The 27,484-nt window shown below is 44.5% G+C and overlaps 1 protein-coding gene and 1 pseudogene across 1 annotated transcript in view; one reads left to right on the top strand and one right to left on the bottom strand.

Annotated features, from left to right (window-relative positions):
• Positions 1–882: 882 nt before the first annotated feature.
• Positions 883–1,834, top strand: LOC131490891 (large ribosomal subunit protein uL10-like; annotated as a pseudogene).
• Positions 1,835–9,558: 7,724 nt separating this feature from the next.
• Positions 9,559–27,484, bottom strand: part of LOC131491960 (procathepsin L-like) — a 76,811-nt gene continuing 58,885 nt past the window's right edge. The window contains exons 1-8 of the mRNA XM_058695523.1: positions 13,658–13,752; positions 13,372–13,507; positions 12,954–13,073; positions 12,719–12,853; positions 12,069–12,293; positions 11,212–11,374; positions 10,442–10,559; positions 9,559–9,969 (exon numbers count right to left, since the gene is read on the bottom strand). Coding sequence (XP_058551506.1) covers positions 9,870–9,969; positions 10,442–10,559; positions 11,212–11,374; positions 12,069–12,293; positions 12,719–12,853; positions 12,954–13,073; positions 13,372–13,497 — 987 coding nt within the window. The 5' untranslated portion in view covers positions 13,498–13,507; positions 13,658–13,752 and the 3' untranslated portion in view covers positions 9,559–9,869. Of the gene's footprint in view, positions 9,970–10,441; positions 10,560–11,211; positions 11,375–12,068; positions 12,294–12,718; positions 12,854–12,953; positions 13,074–13,371; positions 13,508–13,657 lie in introns of the transcript that reaches the window.

Here is a 27,484-nt window from a genome sequence, read left to right as displayed (position 1 = left end):
TCTGGAAAACAGTATGGAGGTTTCTCAAAAAACTAAAAATAGAACCACCCTATGACCCAGCAATTGCACTACTAGGCATTTATCCACGGGATACAGGTATGCTTTTTTGAAGGGACACCTGCACCCCCATGTTTATAGCAGCACTATCAACAATAGCCAAAGTATGGAAAGAGCCCAAAATCCATCGATGGATGAATGGATAAAGAAAATGTGGTATATATATACAATGGAGTATTACTCAGCAATCAAAAAGAATGAAATCTTGCCATTTGCCACTACGTGGATGGAACTGGAAGGTATTATGATAAGTGAAATTAATCAGTCAGGGAAAGACAAAAATCATATGACTTCACTCAGGACTTTAAGAGACAAAACAGATGAACATAAGGGAAGGGAAGCAAAAATAATATAAAAACAGAGAGGGGAACAAAACATAACAGACTCTTAAATATAGAGAACAAACAAGGATTGCTGGAGGAGATAGAAGGTGGGATGGGCTAAATGGGTAAGGAGCAATAGGAAGACACTTGTTGGGATGAGCAGTGGGTGGTATTCATAGGGAATGAGTCACTGGAACTAGCCTTGAAATCATTGTTGCACTATATGCTAATTAACTTGGATGTAAATTAAAATATAAATATATAAATAAATTGTCAAAAAAAGGATATAAAAAAAGAAATATAAATTTTCTGTGCTTCGTCTTTATCAGATTATTCAAGAAAACTGAGTCTTAATATTAAAAGAGCTAAAGTTTGTTCACTATTGTATAACCTGCAGCATTTGCCTTTAAAATCTTTTATTCTTGGCCCTCCTCTTCAGGTGTCACCATGAGAGTCACTTCTTTCTTAAACTCTGCATGGCAATCATTGATGCATCCCCATGATGCCCAGGGAAGACAAGGTGACCCAGAAGTCCAAGTACTTCCTTAAGATCATCCATCTTTTGGACGATCATCCTTCATTGTGGGAGCAGACAACATGGGTTCCAGGAAGACGCAGTAGGCCCGCATGTGTTTGCATGAGAACGCTGTGGTGCTGCTGTGGCATGATCCCCATGATGTATGAGGTCATCTGAGGGCATCTGGAGAATAACCAGCTCTTGAGAAACCGTTGCCTCATATCTGGGTGAATGTGGGCTTTGTGCTCACCAAGGAGGACCTCACCGAGATCAGGGACATGCTTCTGGCTAAGGTGCCAGCTGCCGCCATGGTGGTGCCATAGCCCCATGTGAAGTCACTGTACTAGCCCAGAACACTTGTCTGGGGCCAAAGAAGACCTTCTTCTCCCAGGCTTTAGGCATCGCCACTAAAATGTCCAGGGGCACCACTGAAATCCTGAGTGACGTGCGGCTAAGACTGGAGACAAAGTGGGGGCCAGCGAGGCCACACAGCTGAATGTGCTGAGAAACTCCCCCTTCTCCTTTGGGATGATCACCAGCAGGTGTTTGACAATCGCAGCATCTACAACCGTGAAGTGCTTGACATCACAGAGGAAACTACATTCTCACTTCCTGGAGAGCGTCTGCAGTGTTGCCAGTGTCTGTCTGCCGATAGGTCACCTGATTGTTGCCTCATTGCCCCGTCCTATCATCAATGGACACAAGCAGGTTCTGGCTTTGTCTGCATGGACTTATTACAGCTTCCCACTTGCTGAAGCCATCACCATCACTGCTGTACCTGCTGCTGCCCTCAGCCCTGGCCAAAGCTGAAGCATAGGAAGAGTCAGATGAGTTGCATGAGGATAAGGGATTTGTTGGTCTCTTGATTAATCACCGAAAAGCAACCAATTCAGCCCATTTTATTTGTGGAACAAGGGAATAAAGGCTCACTTATCTTCAAAAAGGAATCTTTTATTGTCACTTGGGTTGAATAGTTAAATATTGTTGCATAATGATCTGTGATCCTATTTAATCAAATGTTCAAATATTTTGATTTTTTGTAACACACACTTTCCAAAATCAAATTCTAAAATGAAGTATTTTGACCACAATGCAATTAAAATATTCCAGAGGATCCATGGAACGTTTTCAAGAGATTTGGTCTTTTTATAAAAGGAAGATATTACACAAATTAGGCTTACTTCTTATGTTAAAGTACATAGGAAGCAATGTCAAATAAGGGATACTAACACCCTTAGATTACATTTATGTAGAAATATGTTAATAAAGTGTTTTAGAAATCATATGCAACTCTTAGAAACCTGATATGTCCTGAGATGTTACTGTCGTGTGTCAGAGAAATAACCAATTTCCTTGTCAGCAGCCTTGTCATGATCTCTCATCAGATCTTTAACCTTGGACATTTTAAGTCTTTATCATTTATAGACAGTTAGACTTTTACTCAGACACTTTTACAAAAGCTTCTGCAAATGTGTTTCACCTGCAATGATGCTGATGGGAAGAACTCTTTTCTATTGCTTCTGAAAACCTTAAGATTGTAAAGCTGAACTGGGTTAAGAATTTCCAGAGCGAATGGAAGATCTGGATTGAAGCAGAACAAGAATTAATAACATGAGACTGGATGAATGGAAGATGATTCTCATTTTTACAAATTTTTTTGAAACATTGCTGATTTTTAAAAGTTTTTTCCAGTATTAAGGAAAGTGTTTTAAGCTATGACTTACAGCTGTATGATAAAACATGCTTCTGTGAAAAGACTGGGATACTTATCTTTTTCTCCCTACCAATCTGTCCAGAATTCAAAACCTTTCAGTGAGTATTCTCATATGTTCATGACAATAGGTTAATTTGCATAAGTTGAATAAGAATCTGCTCTCTTTGTAACAGGACATATTTGGAAACACTGGTTACATCACCAAGACTTTGACAGAAATGTCATATTCAAGGGGGGACTTGCACAGACATAGATATGACCAGACTGCTTGAAGGAACTCAGGCAGACTTTATGGAGCCAATAAAACCCATTGGAAAAACAGCCTGATACTTATATCTGGGTCCTTAAGCAAGGCAGTCAGTTTTTATACATTGTGACAAGGAGACAACAAATTCATGATGAATTAACAGGATGAAGAAAACAGATGTTTGGGACTGTTAATTAGTAAGGAATCCTAAGAAACTTTTTCTCATAAGCTATGATTTACAGCAGTTTCATCATCAGGCCAAGTTAAAAAAAAAAGCAACTATTACACTTTGCAAACAAATTGGTCTTAATTTGGCTGTCCTTGGTAAAAATGAGGGTGATTATAGAAAGAAACATTATGTTTCAATAACACACCATTGTGGATATTACAGTCTAATAGAGTTCACTATGAACTGGACGAGATCCTAATTTCTTCTAGTTTCCTCTGAAGCCTGGCCACAAGTCTCCAAACTAATATTTTCCACTTTTTTTCTATCCTTTTGACTTGGAATCACTGGATACCCAAAACTCCCCTTTTCCCGAAGCCCTGCAAATTGAATATGAACAACTTGATGTAACCTTCTGAGAAATCACCGCAATAGCTCATATGTAGACAATCTTCATGCCTGTTCCTCTATGAGCCTCTCAGAAAGTCTGTCAGCCTGCCACTGCCTACCTACCTTACCTGCCTAAAGATGCTTTAAGCCCAGCATCTAGAGATTCTTTCAACTGGCTATCCTTGGAACTCAGAAACTGGTTTATAACTGGATCCTTTTATTAACCATTATCTTTCTTGTATTGCCATAGAATTGCCTCTTATTTATTACCTGATCATTTGAAGCAGAGGCCTCACTCTAAGAAGATACCTGCATTGCCTCTTCCTGAAATGAATTTGACTGAATTGACTCACTGTCTGAACAAAGAGACTGGATTAAGGACATAAAACCATCTATCAGCTCAACTTTGTTCTGAATGACAAGTTTGCTAGGTAAAGGATTCTTGTCTGCATATTTTTCCTGTTCATCACATTGAAAATTTCCTGCCATTCCCTTTTGTCCTGCCAAGTTTCAGTAGATAGGTTTGCTACTACCCTCATGTATCTACCCGTGTAGGTTAAGGGCATTTATACCTAGCTGCTTTCAGAATTCTCTCCTTATCTTTGTATTTTGCCAGTTTCACTATGATATGTCATGTAGAAAATTGATCCAAGTTACGTCTGAAGGGAGTTCTCTGTGCCTCCTGAATTGCAATGTTTGTTTCCTTCCCCAGATTGGGGAAGTTCTCAACTATGATTTGTTCTTAGCTTTGGCCCCTCTCTCTCTCTTCTTCTTCTTCTGGAACTCCTATGATATGGATATTGTTACATTTCACTGAATCACTTACTTCTCTAATTATCCCCTTGTGATTCAGAATGTTTTTATCTCTCTTTTTCTCAGCTTCATCTTTTTCCATAATTTTATCTTCTATTTCACCTATTCTTCCCCCTGCCTCTTCAATTCTCGCTGTCACCACCTCTAGTTTATTTTGTACCTCATTTACAGCATTTTTAAATTCATCATGACTATTTTTAAGTTCCTTGATCTCTGCAGCAATAGATTCTCTGTTGTCTTCTGTGCTTTATTCAAGCCCAGTGATTAATCTTATGACTATTATTCGAAATTCTCGTTCAGTTTTGATCAATTCTCTGTCATTTCCTCCTGGAATTTCTTTTGAGGAGAATTCTTCTTCCGTTTCATCATTTTGGCTAGTTTTCTGTCCCTTATGTGTTTTAAATGCTCGTTATATGTCTTGCACCTGCAAGCACTACTATATTAAAGAGGGATGATACGCTGTCCAAGGCCTGGCCCTTCAGGAGGTGTTCTTCGGAGAGTTACTTGCTCTCTGTTGTTGTTACTTTGGTTACTTTATCTCCCTGCTTGTAGTAATGTTTCGGACCCTCCACCAGGTGTGCTTTGGTTTGTTCATTGAAGTAGTCTTGGAAAGGAAAACAAACAGACAAACAAACAAAAAGAAAAACAAACAGAAAAGACACACACACACACACACACACACACACACACACACACACACAAAACCAAAAGCAAAAAATCAGAAACACCAGCTACAAGTAAACAATGGGGTGGAGGCAGTGCTGATGGAAGAGGCCTTATCCCATAGAAAAAGAGAAATGACAGGGCTGGGGAAGAAGAAAAAATAAAACTTGACCAGGCAAAGAAACTATAGGCTTAATCCAGAGAGAGAGTAAGGAAAATAAAGAAGGAGTCAGGGAAAAAGAAAAGAAGGTAAAGTTGTCCAGACAGAGAAACTATTAGGCTTAATAGGGACAGAGAAACAAAAGTAAAGAAGGGGGTGGGGATAAAGAAGAGAAAATAAACTTGATCAAAGAAACTATATGGCTTAATCCAGAGAGAGAGAGTAAGGAAAATAAAGAAGGAGGCAGGGAATAAGAAGAGAATAAGAAGAAGAAGAGAAGAGAAGATAAAATTGCCCAGACTGAAAAACTATATGGCTTAATCCAGAGGGAGAGAAAGGAAAATAAGGAAGGAAGTATAGAACATGTATCAAGAGAATGGATTAAACATGTCTGCTTAAATAGGCCAAAAACCAGGGTAACCAGACTAGAGGAGGGAAGAAATAAGAATAAGAAAAGGAAGGGAGAATATATCTATATAATAAGAATTGTCCGTGAATTAAACCAGGCAAGGCAAAAGCGCTGCTCTGGAGGAAGGGCTATCTCAGCTTCAATCCCACTCCAGTAGATAGGCCTCCACTGTGGGCATGATGTCTGTTCCCTGAAGCGCTCCTCCTATGGCCTGTCAGGTTGTCCAGGTGGGTCCCTGGAAGCAACTCTGCCTCTTTTCCTCCCGGACTCTTGGGGTTCAAGGTCCTTTGGCCTCAACATGGCTTTGTTGGAGAGGACAGAACTTCGGATCCCCCTACTTCTCTACCATGTTGGCCCCTCCCTTCAACCCCTCCCTTTTGAGGAACTGGGGCTTTGACCCACTGAGTTCCTCTGGGGGAGGGTCTTGCAGAGCAATGGCCAGGTGCCAGCCTGTCCACAGGAATGTTCAGGATACCACGCTGCTGCTGGTGCACAGAGACTGTGGCTGGGTGCCAGCCAGCCGCGGAAAAAGTTCGCATGATCTTGTAGCAGCAGCAGTTCAGGGTTTATGGAAAATCACAACACACATCTAGCACCAGGCTTCCCCCTCAACATCCTTATTCCAGCACCAGCAAATGTGGTTGTTCTCCAGGGTCTACTGGGATCTTTACCTGTGGGGAGGCTGCACAGCCTGTAACAAATGTCCTCCCCACAGGGGAACTGCCACTCTCCGTGTGGCCCATGGACCCCTCGGACCTCATTCTCTGCTCCTGGGGATTCGCCCTTCCCACCAGAGCCCCACCAAGTATCGAGCTGCGGAGCCTCAGACTGTGTGCTCCCCCCTGTTTATAGAGTCTTGATGGTGTTTAAACCCTCTCCTTTGGGGCACCTGGGTGGCTCAGTCGGTTAAGCGGCCGACTTCGGCTCAGGTCATGATCTCACGTTCCATGGGTTCAAGCCCCACATCGGGCTCTGTGCTGACAGCTCAGAGCCTGGAGCCTGTTTCAGATTCTGTGTCTCCCTCTCTTTGACCCTCCCCCGTTCATGCTCTGTCTCTCTCTGTCTCAAAAATAAAAATAAATGTTAAAAAATAAAAATAAAAAAATAAACCCTCTCCTTTGTCCTTTCTCCCTTTTTTTGTTCAGTCCCTGCTGCTGTTTCCATTTTTCCACTTTCTTTCCAGCTGCTTATGGGGGAGGGGATGCTTTTCCTGTACTCTACCCCTGTCTCTGTCCTCTCTCCACAAGCAAAAACAGCTCCCTGCCCTCCACGGCTTCTCTCTCCACCAGTTCACCTCTCCGTTCTGCGTACCTGCCAAGTTCTGGGGTTCAGGTTGTGTAGATTGTTGCATTAATCCTCAAATCAGTTTTCTAGGCATGTGAGAGAGTTTAGTGGTGATCTGGCTGCATTTCAGTGATAAGAGACACAAAAAATACTTCCATACTGTTCTGCCATCTTGGTCCTTCTCAGTCATACTTTAATTTTGTTTCAGAAGACGTGAAGAATGAGCTGGTCTTCTAAGGCTAAAAAAGGAGAAATTATTTCCTTCCAAGTTGTCAGTGGAAGAGCTGCCTTTTCTTTATATCTTCAGTTAAGGGTTTTCTTTTCTCCCAATATATACAAAATACACCAGTCTCCCATGTCTGGCACAGATCTAGCAGAAACCTGGCCCACCCGCCAGAAGCCAGCCAGGCATCCACTCGGACCACCCTGAGGACAGGTCAATGTTGAAGACAGCTCAACATTGAATGTGTGAATCTTCCAAGAGAGTTGCAGAGCAAGGAATTGTATTGACCAAAGACAGGCCACCTAAAAACGTGGACCAAATATCTGGGCTTACTTGGCTGGGTGACAAAACCAAGCTTCCTAGCTGCCAGAGCCAAATAAGAAGACTCTGAAATCAGCTATTTTGAAACGTGTGCTGCTCTCAAAGACTGACAGGACCACAAGAAAAATGGAGATGTATGAACATTAACACTATCAATTAACACTCCAGACTTTGAAAAGTACAGGTTTCAACCTCACCTTGTCTATAAACCACACTGCCTTTTTTTTTGAGAGAGAGAGAAAGAGAGAGGGCCCAAGTGAATGAAGGGCAGAGACAGAGGGACAGAGAGAGAGAGGGAGGGAGGGAGGGAGAGGGAGAGAGACAGGGGGCTCACCTGAAACCGGGCTGGAGCTTACCTGATACGTGACTCAGGCTCATCAACTATGAGGTCATGACCTGAGCTGAAGTCAGATGCTTAAGGACTGGGCCACCCAGGTGCCCTTCTCCTTTATTTCATGTGTCAACAAAGCATGTGGGGTTCCCACCTAAATGGTCAGAACCATATGGACTTGGATACCTGGCTCTTCTGTCACTGTGCTTAGTGACAGCATTTGTTCATAAAATTGTGTCACACCCACATGCCTGTTGAGGAATCATAGAAAATCGGATGATACATCAGAATTCCAGGTTCTCTTCAGCATTAAAGATCTTATTCCCAAGTTTCAGAGATGATGAATTAGAAAAGGCAATCCTAAATCTGTCTATGATAATGGAACAAGGAGGGTTCAATACCACTATGCATGCTTTGAAAACACTCCAGTCAGAAGGTAACAGCTTAGCCTCTGGGGGTCTCCAAAGTCATTATTTTCTAGATACCATGACTGCTTAGCAGGGGGTGCTTAGCAGGGGGTGCTCGTGCAATCATCAGTGGAAAATGTTGCTTTTTATCTAACCCAAATGAGGCAGATAATATCTAACTTAAATCTACTTTAAAAAAGGAATTAATATTTTCCATCAGATAAATGAAGCCCATTTAATTGGTCAGATCTATTCCAGGATTGTGGGACTCATTTCATGAGGTGTGGGGAAATGCGTTCTCTTCTATTTATTCATCCTCTTGCCTTCTTCTTTCCCAAATGTTTTGAGTATAAATGACACATGATGTTACCGTAGTTTCAGGTGTACAACATAGTAACTTGCCAACTGTATACATTATGCTGTGCTCACCACAAGTGTAGCTACCCCCACCCTACATTGCTATTAAAATACTGTTGACTATATTCCCTATGCTGTGCCCTTGATTCCTGTGACTGATTCATTCCATACTGGAAGCCTGTACCCCACACCCTCGTTCACCCATTCATTCATCCTCATGGTGATCTATGCTTTTCTTATTCTTTGTAGATTTGTTACTGCTCAATCCAAACTGGACTTCTCTCTCCACAGTCACCTGCTCAGCTATTTATTATATAAACTTTCAGGGGAGTTTCAGAGGAAGAAAGTGTGAGGCCCCAGGGAAGCCACCCCAAAATGTGCCACCATGGCATATTGAGTATCTTGAGTTGAAGCTACTTGGGATACAGCCAGTGCAAGAACACCCAGGCTGTCACATGCCCCTCTTGAAAGCAGGAAATGAGTGTCCCATATGAAAGGTCCCCTCCCTGTACTATGAGGTAAAGAGACATCCTTATCAGCAGAGATGGGGCTTCAAAGCTGAGAAAGCTGTAGAAACAAACCTTGTTACTTTTTTACTCATCTACAACCTCAGCCCAGATTCCACTTAGAATTCCTGCAATTTAAAACTCCCATACACCTTTTTTTTTTCCTGTCAATTCCTCACAAATTATTGTCTTTGTCCAAAATATATAAGACTGCAAAAAACCAATACAAAACAAAACAAAAAAACCTGTCTGCCTTGGCCATTTCTTTGGGCTTAAATTCATTAGTGGGCCTACCTGCCTATGTAATAAAACTTTGAGGGTTGTTTTTTTTTTCCTCCTGTTAACCTGTTTCATGTCAATTGAATTCTTAAACCAGTTGGAAGAATTTTGGAGGAATGAGTATATTTCTTCCTCCCTACAAAACCATTGCATTTTTACTACAAAGAAGTTTATGTATTAAAAACCGAGCACACCTCAACATATGAAAGTAAATTTTATTTTAAAAGGTAAAACTTTCATGCAACTTTTAAACATGAACACTCAGGGGCACATGGGTGTCTCAGTTCACTGAGTGTCTGACCTCAGTTCAGGTCATGATCTGATGATTTGTGTGTTCGAGACCCACATTGGGCGCTGGGATTACAGCTCAGAGCCTGAAACCTGCTTGAGATTCTGTGTCTCCCTCTCTGGTCTCCCCCACTCACACCCTGTATGCCTGTCTCTCTTTCAAAAATAAATTTTAAAAAATTAAAACATGAACATTCAAAAGTTATTAAGCAACTTAATCACACACTGTTGATTAGAGCAGGGATTAAAGAAGTAGTTTCGTCACCAGCGTAAACACTAACAGAATTTGTCACAACTTGGATCTCCAGTGATTCAAGTGTTTTACCCCACAAAATAAGATGTGATCAACTTTAGAATAAAATACATTTCCTGGATATTCTGTTATCAGTCAAGGCCTTCTTCATCACCATCATCTCACACGATAGGAAAGCTGGCCCTGGTTGCGATTCCACAGTTGTTATTCCGGTCTCTGGCCATTTTTATGTAGCCACCCATGCCCCAGTCAGTGCCCCAGCTGAAAGAAAACAGGGTTTTCCAACTATTACAAACAACCAAAAACATACATCTTTTGAACAATAGCATCCAGTATTGAGCAGTGCACCAGAGGCCAGGACAGATTCAGGAAGAATCAGGAGAGGCCGTTCTTGTTCATGGTTGAGTTCTAACCCAGCAGAGGCCTTTCACAAAACTGCAGTGTGAACAGGAAAAGGAAACCCTTGGGACCTGGGTGTGATATAGAATATTGAAAAACTTCCAATTTAGAAATACAGTGGTACCAAAACTATATCAAGACCCTAGCAAGCCTGAGACAGTATCTTAATGTTGTCATCATATGACTGACTATGTCTGTGCTCCCCCCTAGATGGGGTAAACACTGCTGGGATTACAGAAGTGTGCTCAAGGGTTGGGGGACCTGCGTCCAAACACTGGTTCCAAAAAACATTCCCTTTTCAAATTCAAAAGTACGTATTCCTGGATTTTCATACCTGTTCTTGACAAACCAATATTTTTGGTTATCGGATTCTTTTCCTTGAAAGCCAAAGCCAACCACCAGAACCCCGTGATTCAGGTCTTCACTGCTGCACTTTGGATCATAATAAATGCCTGGGGAGTAATATTCAATGCTGAGTGAGGATTCCCACGTGACATGTGATAGTAACCCAGCCTATCAACCACAGTAGGGGAAGCATTTCAAAATTCAGTTGTGATATTGATATGAATTCAGATGAGCTTTAAACATCAGATATTTTTGTTTAGTGGGAAGGGGTGGGGATTTAGGCCCTCATCTCACACCAGGAGAAATACTAACTGTCACAATCCCTTTTGAAAATAATAGTCAAGTGTCATTAAAAAAATCACCCGCCAAAACCTTATTATTCTACTTGTAGGATGTCAACCTAGGGAAACAGCAGAGAACATAAAATTACTTGAGCCAAGAGCTACTTTCCACTGTTAATTTCAGTAGCAAAATTCCTTAAAAGTTATCAAGGTCTAACATTTGGAAAAAAGTAAAGTAAGCTCTACTAATTAAATTATATTGTCATTTAAATATATTTATTATATACTTACACTAGTGGGGATTTGGGTCAAATAATGGCAAATGGAAACAGCAGACATAAATATTACATGTACAGAATGAACAACTATATTAAATCCACACACCCCAAAATTATACATTGAATTCTACATACCAAAGTGTCATTCTTGCTGTTTCTTAGGGTGGTTTTCCATTTTTTCTACATCAACAAATGCTTACCTCCTTTATAGAAGCGGAAGGTATCCAGGCTTGCATCTATAGCAGCAGAGATGGATCCCATGTTTTTCATCGCCACCAAGAGCGCCTCCTCCCGCCGAGGAATTGTCTGAAAGGCAGTGACATTGGCAGCAGAATACTCAGGCCTGTATTTGCAGGGTCCATCCTTTGAATGGTAAAGGAAAAGAAACTTGATTATGACCATCCACTTCCTGGGGAACATGACTTCAAGGCAGCTTACAGGTAAAAGATTTCCAAGTCAAGTTTGTTGTGAAGCAACCCAGGAGGTGAAAGGCTATTTATTGTCTTAAAATTAAAAAACTAATTGGTGGCTCAGTAGGTTAAGCATACAACTCTTGATTTTGGCTCAGGTCATGATTCCACAGTCATGGGATCGAGACCCGTGTTGGGCTCCGTACGGAGCATGGAGCCTGCTTGTGATTCTCTCTCTCTCCCTCTCTCTCTCTCTGGACCCCTTCCCCTCTCGTGCTCTCCCTCTCTTTCTCTCTCTCAAAATTAATAAAAAACCTTTTTTAAAAAAAGCAAAACTAACTGGTGTGGATTCAATGAAACACTCATGGTTTACCTGTCCATAAGAAGTTTTTCACTCTGGAGAAATCTGTACCTTGTGTAAAAGGTATGCATATCTCCATGTAATGTAGAAATAAAAACAGCTATGTGGTAACCATCTAAGCAGAGAACTATGCCAGGCTAATACCGCTTAATGACAGTCCTGACAGACTGCAGATAGAGAGTCTACAATTGGAAATGCGAATGTTAAACATGGTGTCTGTTTTCTTCAAAAGCATTCAACTCTAAGGACAGAGCTGGAATGGTGACAAGTGAGGAGCTCTACTCACTCTTGCAACATATGGATAGGATTCTTCTGTGTCCAGACCTCTGTTGTTCCTAACATACTGGAAGGCATTACTCATTAGACCACCATTGCAGCCCTCATTGCCTTCAGCCTGAGAGCAGTCCAGGAGGTTCTGCGCACTCAAGGAAACACGTTTGCCGTATTTCCGGAATATCTGTCCTTCGATGGCACCAGTTGCACTAAAAGCCCAGCCAGAAGCACACCGACCCTGAAAACAAATTATAAAGGTCGTAGTCTACAAAACAAATAGCAAGAGTGAAAACAGTCCATCTATATGAAAACTTTAAAACATAGCAACGGCAGGGTGCCTGGGTGGCTCATGGTTAAGCGTCGGACTGCAGGCTCAGGTCATGATCTCAAGGCTTGTGGTCTACCTTCGTCTACTCTGCATCAGGCTCTGTGATGACAGCTCAGAGCCTGGAGCCTGTTTTGCATTCTGTGTCTCCCTCTCTCTCTGCCCCTCCCCAACTCGTTCACTCTTTCTTTCTCTCAAAAATAAATGAACATTAAACAAAATAAATAAATACAGCTACAATATATTTTTCCACAGCAGGAAACCATAGCAGGGGGCCACTTTCTTTTTGGCTTTCCTCTTGGAGAGAGACCTGATGAGTAGTCATCCTTGATACTCACAAGACTAATATCAGGTGTCTGTCTCCTATTCATAGGTAAGGAGATACCAGCAGGGAAAGGGACTTTAAACACTGTCCCATTCTCATTCTTCTGGATTTTAAGGCCAATCATCATGTGCCTGAATTCTTCATTGGTCTTAAGGGAAAAGAAAGTAGAATGTTGACAAGCATGAGATTTTGGGGGGAAAGTACTGAGAGAAACAACAAAACTTTCAGCAAATCCGTGCCATACTCACCATGTCACCAAAGCCATTCATTGCCATCAAGAAGCTATGTTTCCCTTGAAGGTATTCCCTATTGTGCTGCATAATCATTTTCATATTCTTCTCCCACACGGCTCTTCTGCATTCTTCAACCTACAGGCAAACATACATATATCATTTTTATTTGTATTTAAAACCTACTGACCTGCACCAAGTGGATGTGCTCACAGAGAGGAGGAGAAACCACAGCCATGGATGGTCTTATGCTTCTGGGAGCTGTTCTCCAGCAACCACACAGCAGGACATATGCCCACACTATGCACACTCACGGTGCTGTGCTTACTGCTTTGGTAAGAGTGGTCTCAAGATGCTACTCTGTGCTACAAACTCCCACCAGCACGGGCATTCTCTGTGAGTCCCCTAGATAGTTTAGATTTTAGATGTTACCAACCACACCATATTGTTTTCCATGTGTCTCCTTCCACTGGATCCATTGTGCATCTAAACTTTGATCAAGCTCTATAGTAGCTGAGACTATTCCCAAGCAAAGTGCAGTTAGGAAGTCAAAAGGATGCATGTTTCAAAACCTAGGAAGCAAAAAAAAAAAATGAGAATCTGATTAGACTGATCTGTCTAAAAATCCATCCTCCTTTCTTCTAGATGTTAGAGCCACTATGGTGGAGTAAAAACATTGAATTCATCCTCCCAAGTACTTACAGAAGGATAACACTGCTCACCTGATCATGCAGCTGTGCAGATGCTCTCAGCAGGTGTAGCCCCAGGGCTTTCTGGTGCTGGGCAGTGACTCTGAGGCCACCCACTTAAATCCCTGGGGTTTGGCCTGATTGGCCCTATCCATATGGCCCAGTACACTGTAATCTTCCTGATCTGCTTTTGTTTCCCAAGCTGATGACTTCTATTCTGATGTTTTCTTGATGATAATTGCTTGTTCTTTACAGAAGAAAAACTTGTTGACAATGGTCTGGGCTCACTTTCCTGTCAAATGGTCCTTAACTGGTTTGACTAAAACAATAAAGCAGTCACAGTGGTCCAGCTAAGGGTCCAAAAGAAAAAGCTCATGCTTATTCAACAAAGAAAATAATGTTAAACTTCCATTTAGTTGATGCCATTATAAGATATGAAAAAAGTGTGTATTGAAGGCACACTGAGATATATTTAGTGATGATTTAGTGATCTGTGTCCCTGCATGTCAAATCTGAGAACAGAGAGCTGGGAGGAGCTTGGGACTCCCCTCATTCTCAGAGGCTACATATCAAAGATTCAAAGCCACTGGTGGAATGGCACCCGGGTGACCATCATTCCATAGGCAGGGGACAGAGGAACTATTGGGATCTCTAGCCTGTGACCTGAGAACCCCTTTCTTCTGTTTCTCATTCTTTCCTGATTGCCTTTCCACTGGAAGGTTACATGCTTGGGCCTGTCTCAGGGGGAATCCAGGTGTGCTTTCCATTTTCTAGCATCCCCTAAAGTACTCTGTACAGCTCTGGCCCTACTTGGGGAACGTGGGAGCATTCACTGGGTTGCATTGGACTCTGGGAAAATAGGCTTCAGCGACTAGAAGGCTGAGCGATTAACACATCAAAAGGAGAAAAGCCATATGATTATTTGAATAGATGCTTTTTAAAAATAAAAAGAAACATGCTATTTCAAATCAGTGGGAAGAGAATGGTCAATAAATAGCTAGTCATCTGGGAAAAATTAGAAGCAGATCCACAAAACGTATTACTGATGGATTCCAGAATTCAACATAAAAAAACAAAAGTATGAAAGTATTAAAAACATAAAAGAAAATGTATTTATGACCTTACACGGGACCAAAGACACTAAGCACAAAGTGTAAAGAAAAGATAGATGTGATTACGTCAAGATGGGAATTACACCCCACGAACAAAGTTAAAAGACACTCCACAGCACAGGAGAAAAATGTTTGTAACATGTAACACAAAGTGCACATCAAAGATCATACCTATTAAGAGGGAAAAGATAAATCACTTCAGAGAGATAAACTAAGGATATAAGACTACAGTTTGTGAAGAGAAAATACAAATAGTAGATGAAGCCATGGGAGACGGTGAGCCTCCCTGAGGATCAGGAAATGAGAAGAACATGGCCCATCCGTTCTCACTTAGCAGATGCACAATAAACAGCAGCGACTGATCCTTTCAGATGTCCTCAGGTGCTGGGACACGGCCCTCTTCTGCCTGCTGGAGAGACAGATCACAGGATGGCCACGGGACAGCAACGTGGCAGCACTGTGGACGTTGAGAAGTTTAGATAAGCAGGCCCTCTGACCTGGGGGTCAGCAGGGAAACCTAGATGAGCCTTTCTAAAGTTACATATTGTCTGTAAGAGCAAAAAGATGGGAAGGATTGAAGTGTCCAGCAGTAGGGAGACGGTTGACTGTGGAAAGCTCTTCAGTGGTTTGAGAAAGTTGGGAATTACTTAGAAACCCACTCCAGCTCTTATGAGCTTGGAAATAAATCCCTTACCTGGTTCAAGGGACATCACAATAGACGAACGTGAAAAGAAATATATTGATGCCATGCTAAGTAAGGCCTTTTGCTTCCACCTATCCTGATGACAATTAACACCGTCTTGACTCTCTATTCACTTCCTGTAATGAAACTAACCACTTTCTATAATAATAATAATAATAATAATAATTGCAAAGAAGGGAAAAAGGCATGAGAAAGATATGCTAGGAGATGGTGGGTGGGTCTATATGATGGGTCTGTGTATCAGTCTGAGGTCCCCAGAGAAACAGAACAGAGTTTAAGCCCTCCACCCCACGTAAACACACACACGCACACACACACACACACACACACACACACTGTGTCACAGTCTAGATGCAGCATTCCTTCTTCCGCAGAAACCTCAGTTTTGTTCCTAAGACATTCTACTATTCACTGAGGCTGCAGGGGTTTGGGACACACTCCCCCAAAGTAAGCAACTGTGGCATATTGGTTGTTTTGAGCTGCAGGCACTTGAGAAGCAGCAGATGCAGGAAGGGCTCTCTAACATCCCCTTTCCAGAAGCAGGTCATAAAATTTCCCTGAGAAAGGTGTTCTCTCCTGAGAAAGGATCCAGCAAGAGAGCATCCTGACCAATGGAGGCTGGGAGTCAACACCTAACACATCTATGCAAACACAATTCCTAAATAATCCTGTTCTTCCACTAGTTTTGTCCCCTGCCCCCCAAAGTATCTCCTTGTCACTCCCCACAACTTACTGTGCTTTGTCTTGTCATTTCTTTACAAATTTATCAAGACTTCCTCTAAAGTTATAGAAGCTTCCAGCTGTGGTCACCCCTTGGGGTATTTAATTCGATTGTGAAGGCCCCCATGTCAATAAAAAAATTTAATACACTTGGATGCTTCCTCTGATGAATTTGCCTTATGTCAGTTTAATCTCACGTTAGACCAGAGATCTTAAAAGCACAGAAAAACATTTTTCAGCCATGTGTGCTCAGGTGTGGGTTCTGCGTCCTGGCTGGGAACTCGTTCCCCAAGCCCCAGTCTCCTCCACCTGACTTATGTTGATTCCTGTTGCAGAGGGGAACTGTTCTAAGGTCACTGCCCCATGCAGTGGGGCACTTGAATCAGAGGAACCCAAGCAGTCTGGGCAACAATCCAACATGGACTGTGCCAATGGGTGTTACTAGAAAGGTCAGGCTTGGTGCCAACAATCACCTGTACAGGAGGAGATCCCGCCCCAACCACACAGGGCTTGGGTTGAATGCATGTGAAATGTGGGCCCCACGGCCCCCTCCTCCAGGCACATTGTAGCAGTCTACACAGCACACAAGCATTTGCAGGGACTGGACAGGAAGTATGCTGTTGCAGGGAAGATGCACAGCCTGCTGCACCCCTGCTTGCTCAGAGCTCATGATCTAGACAGGTGGACAGCAGAAGATCCCTGCTGGTTGGTCACACTCATAGGACAGCACCAGGGAGCTGGACCCCAGGAGGTCAGCACTGTCCTCCTGAGACCACAGACCACCATCTTACCTAATGTGTTCCTTGCTCTTTTTCCAAGACAGAGTGAGACAGCTTCCCACGCTCGCCTGCTGACTGGGAAGCAAGGTGAATTGCTTTTTACTGTGGTGAAATATGCACAACAAAATTGACCCTTTCAACCGTTTTCATTTAGTGCAGTCACACTGTTGCAACCCTTACCACTATCCATCTCCAGAATGTTCCTCATCTCACATTGAACTCTGTCCCCATGAAACCCTAACACCCCTCTCCTCTCTCCTCTCAGCCACTCAATTTCGACTGTGATGGGGATAATATTTTTGGAAGGCTTATGTTCATTTTTGATTCACATTCATATATGCAATACGCCCTTGATTTACCAGAAGCATCCATTGCCTTGGGAAGTGTAGTAAAGGAGATATGAAAATAAAAGTCAAATGTTCAGGATTTAACTTGCAAAACCAGAGTTTTGAGCTCCTGGCTTTCAATAATAAGCCAGGCTTTATAGATAGATGCACTGTCCTTCCAAATGCCAGACGCTCAGGAGAAGCTGGGTGGCACTGAGGACCTCCTATTCACAATCACCTTGTCTTCCACTGTGCACATCTTCAAGAGACAAAGGAATCCACAAGCAGCACCATAACTAGTTGTCTTAGGTTTCCTACTAACTCTGGGATCTGTGAGCACATTTCAAGTGCAGCCAGAATCACTGGTCTTCCCAAAGGGAGGCCCTGCCTGCGGAACAAAGGATGAGTTTTACAGTGTCAGGGGACGGGATCCATGTGGCTACGAAATATTTCATGGGCAGGGTCTGTGGGGCTTTCCCTGCATTTCTATGCACAGCACAGAACAAATGCTTCTAGACAAGCAAAACAGCAATAAACCTGAAAGCCACACTGCCCACCACAATGTGGTCACTAGTCTTGTGAAATGGAGAAGAAATAGGACCATAGGATGCTTTTGTTCTAAGATTAAGTTATTCAATTAAAAAATGTCCAGGGGCAGCTGGGTGGTTCAGTCAGTTAAGCATGTGACTTCTGCTCAGGTCATGATCTCGCAGTTTGTGAGTTTGAGCCACAAGCTGAGCTGACAGCTCAGATCCTGGATCTGACAGCTCAGATCCTGGAGCCTGCTTCAGATTCTGTGTCTCCCTCTCTCTCTGCCCCTCCCCTGCTCGCACTCTGTCTCTCAAAAAATAAATAAATGTTAAAAATTTTAAAAAAAGAACAAAGAAAAACTGTCCACAGTTCTGAGGCTCTGACTCTCCTAGATTTCAGATTTCTTTCTTTTAAATGCTTGTTTTCTTTCTTTCTGTTTCTCTTGATAGCCAATACAATGTTTTAAAACTATTTTACCATGACTGGTGATTGCGCTGGGAAGCTGTTGCTGTTTCTAAGTGGTCTTACTCTGTGTAACAGAGTGTCAGTCTCCATGTTCTTCATGAAATTCACACAGTGTGGGAACCTCCAGCACACAGTAGGGCTGCTCAGGTTCTGGAGTCAACAAATGAAAAGCTCATCTATGTTAAAAACAGTCTCAAACTACTTTGGGAACAGAGGTAGTAAAGCTTATTCTTATTTATTTTCAGAATAGCATTTTGCCAAAATGATAAATGGAAGCGAACCATGTTGGAAGTCCACGTTTGTCCAGTTTATGGGGCATAAGTTAGATGTCACCAGGAGAAACAATCAGATAAGGCCACAAATCAGAACATTCTACAAGATAACCAGTTTTGCATGTTGGCCCTGGAGTTGGGTGTTCTCTACATGATGGGTCTTTTGTGGCATCCTTGCTATGTACAGTCCTTGTTGACTGATAAGTTCCCCCAGTCCTTTCCCAATGGGAGGCCAGGCAGGGCCCCAGCTGGACAGCAGGCTCCCAGGCGCAGAGATGTGAGAAGGCTGGAGAAGTGGGGACCTGGGCCAGGTGGCAGGGAGCCTCACAGGGAGAAAAGCCCAGAGTGCTAGTGAGGCTGTGTCCCCAGTGAGGGGAGCCCACAGAAGAATTCAGCCCCTCAGACCAGACTGAGAAGGATGCAGACCCCCAGAGACTGGCTAATATTGTTGCAATTCAACGAACATTCAAATGAGTCAGCAAATGAGAAAACTCCACATGTCTAAAGATTCTAAAGCTTATGTTTCAACAAAAAATATCTAACTTGATAGAGGTTTTCCAGATTTGGAAAAAAACTCTTAAAACTGCATCCATAATGAGTTTTGAAGCTGAAGGTTTTCTAAACTACTAACAACTATAATATTGACCAACATTTTTGTTTCTCATGATGGTAGGAAGATTGAATTTTCTTTCCATCCATGCGAAAACGTGATATAAAATCTGTTATATTTAATAAAACAATGTTGCAAAAAAATATTACAAGGTATGGCAAAAGTTCATTAATACATATTTTTCTAGGAAAAGTTCTCAGCATGCTCTTTCAGTCCCTGGAATGTGGGAAATGGACACTCATGGAAAAATCAATGAGTCTCAAGGCTCTTGCCCAGGAGATCAAGTTTTTAGGGCCAGAAATTCCTTTACACACATAATAACACAAACTTACATATATATGTATATATACACATGTATGTGTGTATATATATGTATATATACATATATATACACACATACACTTACACATAGGCACAATATAGTTACCTACATTCATTCATTCGTTCACATATATACATATGCACACACATACACATGCGCACGTATGCATATGCACATTCACAGTATCCAATATATACATACACTCATAACACACACACTTTCAATAATACTTTCAATAATAAGCCAGACTTTATAGATAGATACACTGTCCTCATACACAATATTATACTTTAAATACTTAGCTCAGGAGAATAAATGGCCCCCAAGTGTGGGCAGACAGCCTGACAATTATTCTGAATTATAATAATTAAATATAAAATTCTATTTAAAATCTTAAACCCTTTGTTTCAGGTCACAGAGAGAATGGCTTAATCAAACCCTCTGAAAGTCTCTTTAGTTGTAAATTCCATGATTTCAGGGGGACAAGGCACATCATCCTCCCCAGAGCTGGCCTCAGTCTCCTCTCTGTGCCCCTGACAGGAGCCCCGCAGGGTAGAGTCATAGCATCTGGCACCCGGCCAGGCCTCCTCACCAAACATCAGCCCCAAGAGGGAGGGCACATCAGAGTCCCATCTCGGGGGTAACTCTGCTGTAGAACCTTGTGCAACTTCTTTCCTGCCCCTCCTCCCCATGCCCACACTCTTCTTCATTCTTTAGGAGCAAAGACTTGGCCCTGTGAGCAATAGTCACAACCAGCAAGCATCTGAGGATGGGGTTCTAGAAGATTAGCAGCATTTTCCTGAGTCATTTCTCGCTCCGGTCACACACATTTCCAGAGGTGCCCATGGAATCTCCTTAAAATCCCCTTCCAGGGTCTCCTCCCTGACCCTCCCTCCTCCAGGGTGTTCAGTGGGGACCTGCGCTCCCACCCCTGTCCTGGCCTGTGTCTGGAAGCTACTGAGTTCCAGGCTTGAGGGGGCTGAGGCCCCAGCCTGTCAGCAACACATGACCTTTGGTTGCAAAGATGAAGTCTGATCTTACTCTCAGGTGGCCACCCAAAATACAGCTCCAATCCCTGGAAATAACACCCAGAAACAATTTTTCAGGCACTGTTGACTTGACCCTGGTGACCTCCCTGGATGAGCAGGCACACGGGTGAACCTGACGCTGTGCCTTCTTGTGAGCCTGGGGCTGGCACTCACCATAGCTGCTCAGCCATGGTCTCTAGACAACGAATCTGATAACTGCCCACCTAATAAACAGTTTGGTTCAATTAAGTCCTCAAGAATCAAAAGTCTGGACAAGACTATGATTCAAACTGGGGGCAAAATGGAAAAACAAAAGAGAAAAAAGTCTAACAAAATTTTTAATTCTTCCTCCTCTGATACCACTTTAGATGTTTCCCTAAAGTAACAAATCTCAAATTCTTGCAAAGTGCATTGGATCATGTTTTCTATCTCAGCCCTTTTGGGAGCCCAGCTTCTCTGCATACTCTAAACACAGTGGGCAATTTTGCACACTCCTCTGCAAGCTTTTCTCTTACCTGGTTATTTTTAACTTTCAGCTTGATGGATCTTTTTACTTTGTTTTTAAGAAATTGTGGTAAGAGAAACAAAACTCAAAATTGGTCGTTTTAGCACATTTACCTGCGGGGTGCAGAGGCAGCCAGTCCTGTGCTCCCTCAGCACCAGCCATCTCCAGAACGTTTCTCATCTTGCAAACCTGGAAATCTTTTACTCCTTACAAAGGCAGTCATTTTCAGCCTCAGGTCTCCCAACCTCCCTCAGGTTTTACAGCCTGCCTGCTATCTAGTGGCTGCTTGCGCAGGTACAGCCAGGCCTGCTCTTGGTGTTGGAGGGGCTCTCCCAGGGTCACGCCATCCAGGCTTAGTGACAGCCCCGTGGACTCTGGATGTTGATGAGTCTCATTTGGCTGCAGGGGCTGAGCCATGTTCTGGTTTCTTCCTCCTGCAGGGGGTGGAGCCAGCTACCCATGGTGGGACTTCACCAGACAGTTCCCACCTCACCTGATTTCAGGAACAGAACACCCTGAAAGCCCCCGTGGCCTGTCCCCCGAGGCCTTTCCCAGGATGGGGCAGTGAGCGCAGTGGTCCTTAAGCCATTCAGGTTTGGGTTATATGCCTCGTTGTTTTACTTTCACATTCCCGGAGCCTAGGCAGCCCCACATTCTGATGAACACGTGCCAGTCCTGGCACCTGCATCTGAGAAAAGTAGACAGACTCTTGCCATCCTTTGCTTTTCTTTGTCCAGAGCTCTTCTGGCCCCTTCCCTGTTAACAGAACTCTCCTAGTGAGGAGGATGTCTCCTTTCCCAGCACCGCCCCAGGGCCCTGGGGCCATGGGGCCCTGGGGCCAAGCCACCAGGGAACTCCATCTCCCCACCCCTTAATGTTTATGCAGGCCCGCTCCAGAACCCACGCTGGGCCAGTGAGAACCTTCTGTGGAGCTCTGCACACAGAGAAAGACAGAGACAACCCTGACTTCTGGGTTCGGGCAGTGTGGTGCCACATCCCTGTATGTGAGGGTCTCTTTGAAACAAGAGAGAGAGCCATCGCCATTCAGGAGAATGTTGCCATGAGAAAAGAGCATCCACTCTCCTAAGGAAGGGACACCCCAAAAGGTGGACCCCATGGACGGCCTCTCCCAGGCTTGCCTGTCATTGGGCTTCTACTTAGGGTCGGCTAATGGGGGGCACTGCACGGGCTGGGGAGAGATTAGGCTCACGTGTTTCCTCCCCCATCACTCAGTGCTGCTTTTCTGACTCCAGCTGTGTGTCTGTGACTCTAAATTCTTGAGCGGCTTCACCCCTGGGCTCCAGCTTCCCCAGGAAAGGATTTATCCCTGTGTCTTTCTGCCCCAGGGGAGGTAATGGCTTCCTTCTGTCCCAGCCTCCAGATGCTTCACTGTCTCTTGGGTCTTCCTGTGAATTTTGCCCATGACTCTGCCTTTCATTAATGTCCCCACCAGGACTCTGACTGATGTGGATCAAGCACTACCACTCAGGTCCGATTTCCGTCTTTTGTCAAAGGCAACAATAAGTGTCCACAGGAGCTGTCCGTGGTGTTCAGTGCCGCTGAGCGTCCCAGTGAGAAAGGTCTTCCTTTATAGAATCCCCTCCAGGGCTTTCGGTCGCTCTAGGGGCAGGTCTCGGTTTGTGGTCTGAAGTCCATCCCGGCTAATCTCCCCTGTTGAGAAAGCAGGACCGAGCAACTGCACGTACCAGATGTCAGCCCCGTGGTTGGCTGTTCGCGCAATATTTCTATCAATGGCAGCAGTAGTGCTTTTCCGTTATGGGAGGGATATTAACGATCCACTTTTCAAGTCCACGTCTGTTAGTAAATGGAAATAATGGATCAATTTTGAAATATCGCATGAACATTTATGGTGAGACCTGTGAGGTTAGCTGGAAACACGATTTGGGTCCCTTGCGTCTGTACCTAGAGCCTGGGGGCCCAGGAGTGGTGCCCATGGACCCACGGTCCCATTACTAGCGCGCCTGCCTGTCTCTCCTCCATTGTCTTGAGGGCAGAGCTAGTCTGTCTGCCTCAGGGCTGGGACTTGGGCGGTGAGAGGCGGTTCCCCATAAGTGCACTGGGGGAGGGACCCAGGGAGCTGAGATACAGCTGTAGGTAACACCTTAGGTTTGCAGGGAATAGTAACACACATTGCAAAGTCCTGAAGAATTGACCATTTCCCCCGGCTGCCTGGCTTTCACAGTCGGTGAGCCAAACACAAAATGAGCCCTTGCATAAGAGCAAAGATTTCAGACTGAGGATAAGCCCAATGGGAAAATTCAAGGCAGGAAGGAGAAAAGCAGGAAGAGTTACTCTTAAGTGAATAGGTCTCTCTGATTATACAAGTAGGACACTTGGCCAATAGAAATGTAAAGAAGAAATGACGCAACCCTCAGTGGCAACGTGGGCCCCGTCGCAGTGTGCTTCTCTGCAGACTCTTAGTCCAAGTGGCGAAGGCTCTCGGGTTTCCCAAGAAGGGGTCTGTCCACTCCCCGTGCCGTCAAACCTGTGTCCTGGACAAGCACCATCAGGGATGGAATGTCTCAGTGGCACCACGGCCTCCGGCTTCCTAGGAGCAGACCAGATTTGCCAAATGAAAGGCATTCTGGCACCTCCTGCAGGAATTTTTTGTCGGGAGGATAAAAGATTAGGACAGACTTGTACACAGTATTACAACAATAATGATTTCATGTGGAGACATTAAAATTACAGAGGGAAAACATTAATTTTTGCTAACTGCTGGCCCCTAGTGGCCTGATGGAGAAGCCCCTTTGCAAGCTGGGCAGAAGACCTTCCCTTGTGCTCCTCTCTGGGGACAGAGGGCAGCAGCCCTCTGCAAGAAGCCCAAATACCCACTTGTCCAGTGACATCTCTTCAAGTGTGAATATTGGAAGCAAATCCAGTTTTCCTCCTCCCTCCCTCACCCATGTACACAGCACTGCCAGACCCTGGGTTTCAGCCTCTGCCTTTGTCACAGGCACATTATGTCTCTGAGCCCCAGGTTACTTCTCCCCAAAGGGGGTTTATCACACAAGCTCACCAAGTCCAGAGAATCCGGTGAGATGACACGTGTGTGGCACCTGGACCAGGTCAGCAGCCTCCCTGGGAGACCCGCTGCATTGCTGTGCTGATTGCAGCTGGGGCAGCTTCTGGGTCCAAAGGGCACATCCTCCTGACAGAATCTTCTGTCACTGGGCCCCAAGTCCCAAGTCTCCTTAAGCAGTGGCTGAAGGATGCTGCCGCACACGTTGACACTTGTAGATAATCCCGCCACCCTGAGCTGCATTTAATCAAGAATCTACTTGCAGATTCTTCAAGTTAGGGAAAATCGGTGAGAAGGAAGATGAATGGAGACACGACTTCTGAGGGGTGAGTGGTGAGTAGCAAATAACACTTCTCCCTCCCCAGGAACCATGTGTCACTTGATGTGTGGCTGGTTCAGGGTAACTCCTGGGCTTCTGGGGCATAATCTTCATTATCTATGAGGACCTATGCAATTTCCAGGTAACAGATCTAAATAGATTTCTTTGTCTCTCTCTCTCTCTCTGTCTCTCACTCAGGCACACAAGTTCTCATCCTTTCCTGCCTCCCTTGTGGTTCAGACTGGAGTAAATTTAACCCCACAGCAGGGAGCTGGCTCCCTCTAGGGGCAACAGCAGGAATTGTGAGGGAACTTGACCTACAACTAGAAGCACTGGCCTGGTCCATATTCAGAGTCTGAGCCTAATCATTAAATCAGGAAAACTGCTGCCCTCAGAGAGGGTGTAACCCATCCTACATTTATAAATCAAATCAAAACTACAGAAGAAAATGAAAAATGCGTGTATGAGATTGCCTTTATGCTGAAGTCATCACTAGGCACTGGCAAAAGAACCAGATGCTTCATGAACTGCCAGCTGTGTTGCAAGGGCAGCCCGCTTGGTCCCTCCAGGCTTCAGTGAAATTGTGGAGAGATACCCTGTAGGCTCTTGTGTGGACATCTATGAGGTGTCACATGTACTGTATTTTGTCCAGTGCTCTGCACACACTTGGTGCTCAGAAAGTAGTAGCAATATGTATGAGCAACATTGTAGACATCAATCCACTTTGGTATTATTTCTTCCCAAAGTACCAATTCTTCTCCTGTGTTCACAAAAAATAAGTGGAAAGGGCATGTTAACCTCAGTAAACTGTCCCCCGTTCCCGGCAAATTCAACTCAGATGTCCTTCCTCATGGAGAGAGGGGTCACATAGAAACACCATGTATAATACCATTGTTTTTGATGTGGCTACAGATATGTGGCTATCACTGTGTGCTATCATGTACACAAGTGAATTTGAGGTACAAAATTGAAACTGTTATGGAAAATCAATGATAAGCTATATTCTTATTTTCCCAAAGGTAATTTCCTCACTTGGGGGGATCTGGAGAAATAAAATCCCAACAAAGCTCCATGTGAGTGAGTGTGCAATCCCAACATTAAGCCACATTACGGAGCATTCATTCCAACATCACCAACTTTGAGATGCACAGGAACAGGATTCCGTAGGAACCCAATTGTGCTGCCCTCTGCTCTCAAGTCACTGGCAGTGCCCAGCATTCCAAGAAGAAAGCCTAAGGCGAGGACCCATCCTGGGGCCAATGCTGGATCTGTGCAATCTGGAAGCTGTGTTCGTCCAAGCTCACTGTGTCTTCAAGGGCTGGGTCCCACCTGTCCTCCCAATAGAACACGATGCCATGTTCAGTTTACACATTTGTGATGTGGACTTTTGTTTTCTGTGACCATTATTTCAGTGAGGCCTGTCCTTGCTATTGCTGGGACATCTGCATGTGCAGGCCAGGAAGGGGGTGGACACAGGGCCCACAGCCAGGCTGGCCACACCTAAGGCCACCAAGGCACTAGGAGACACGAGCCAAGCAACCAATGCAAAGCCAGCACTCCTCCTAGACTGTGACAAGAGACAGCACAAAGCAAGCACGGAGTGGAGAGACAGGATCCGGGGAGGAGGCGCCTATGTGCTGTCTTGCAGGGCCAGGGTGAGGGCAGGAACCTTGCGGAGCTGGTGGAGGAGAGTCTGGGCCCTCGTCTTCTGAAGTTTCTCAGCAGCCCACACTTAGGGATCCTACCAGGGTGGTTTTCCCAGACCTCGAGGGGCCCAACAGCTGCTTTTGATTCCACCCTGGATGTTAGGGAGGGTCACAGCTACTGGAGGAAAGGTCCTCAGTGCGTATCCTGAACACAGGTGACAGAAGGTGTGTTACTCACAGAAAAAGGCAAGGCCCTGAGCAGATTTTAAATTTTGCCCCAGGTTCAGAATTCCTGCCTGGTCTGTGCTTTTTGTGATAAGAACTTTTAAGAGCTACTCCCTTAGGGACTTTCAAATATGCCATAGAGTGTAATGAACTGTGGTTCCATCCTGTGCATTACCTCCTGGGACTTACTTATTTTACACCTGAAAGTGGTACCCTGGTCAGCGATGCTACCCATGTCTGATTCTGTCCCATTGCATCTAAAAACAATTCATGTAAAGTGCACACAACAGATAACTGACCATTTTAGCCATTTCAGAGGGACTGAAACTCTGTGACTTTACTACATGTACAGTGTGTACAACCAGCACTGCTCTGGGTTCCAGAGCATTTCCATCCCCTAAGGAAGCTCCGTAGCTATAACAAGTCACCCCCTGTCCCTGCCCGGGCTCTGGCAACAACCAGCATGCTCTCTGTCACCAGGGATGTGCCCGCGTCCATGGTATTTTGGTGCACAAGAAATGGGGTGGAGTAATTCCCGTGAAGCCGTCAATTTAAAAGGGAACCAGAGTCAGCCTGTCAGCGTGGCCCAGGGGCCCCTGTCCCTCTGTGTGGAGGGGTCCTGTTCCCTCATGACACCGTGATGGCACCAGATGCTGAGAAGGGGCATCAGGAAGTACATACACGAAGCTGTATGGGGCCGGAGGACCCCGTAACCTTCCCACTATCCTCTCTCAGCCCTACATGGAGAAGCAGGATTATTCACAGGTTCACTCACTCATTTATGGAGGCCCCCATGGCCTGAGCAAAGTGCAGGGAACAGGAGGGTGTGGACCCGGCCCAGATCCGTGTCCTGAGGAGACACAGACACATGAACACTGACACCAAACCCAACAAGAACTCTGATAGGATGGTGTGGGTGGGTGTTCTGTGCACCCAGAGAGCCTACTTCTACATCTGCACAGTCAGGGATGGTTCTCACTGCCCTTGCTCCAACCGGCCTCACAGACAGTCTGTTCTCCCACCCCCAGACTGATCCTGGCCCCAGAACAGGGTCTGTTGGAGTGTGGGGTGCAGCCTCGGGGGGGATTCCCTCCTGACCCAGGATGGTCCAGCTGCTTTAGCCTGGAAGGTGCAGTTGGGTGAGGCTTGGTGTAATAGTTCTGCTCTCCACTAGGTGGCGCTGCTTAGTTTACTGGGATGGATCAGTGTACAAGTGGAAATAGATTACCCAGCTCTCCAGTCTGGCACTGGAAA

Source organism: Neofelis nebulosa, chromosome 12 (assembly GCF_028018385.1).
Source record: "Neofelis nebulosa isolate mNeoNeb1 chromosome 12, mNeoNeb1.pri, whole genome shotgun sequence".
Classification (NCBI taxonomy): domain Eukaryota; kingdom Metazoa; phylum Chordata; class Mammalia; order Carnivora; family Felidae; genus Neofelis; species Neofelis nebulosa.
The sequence above is the reverse complement of the archived record's forward strand: the minus strand, read 5'-3'. Positions and strand labels throughout refer to the sequence as shown.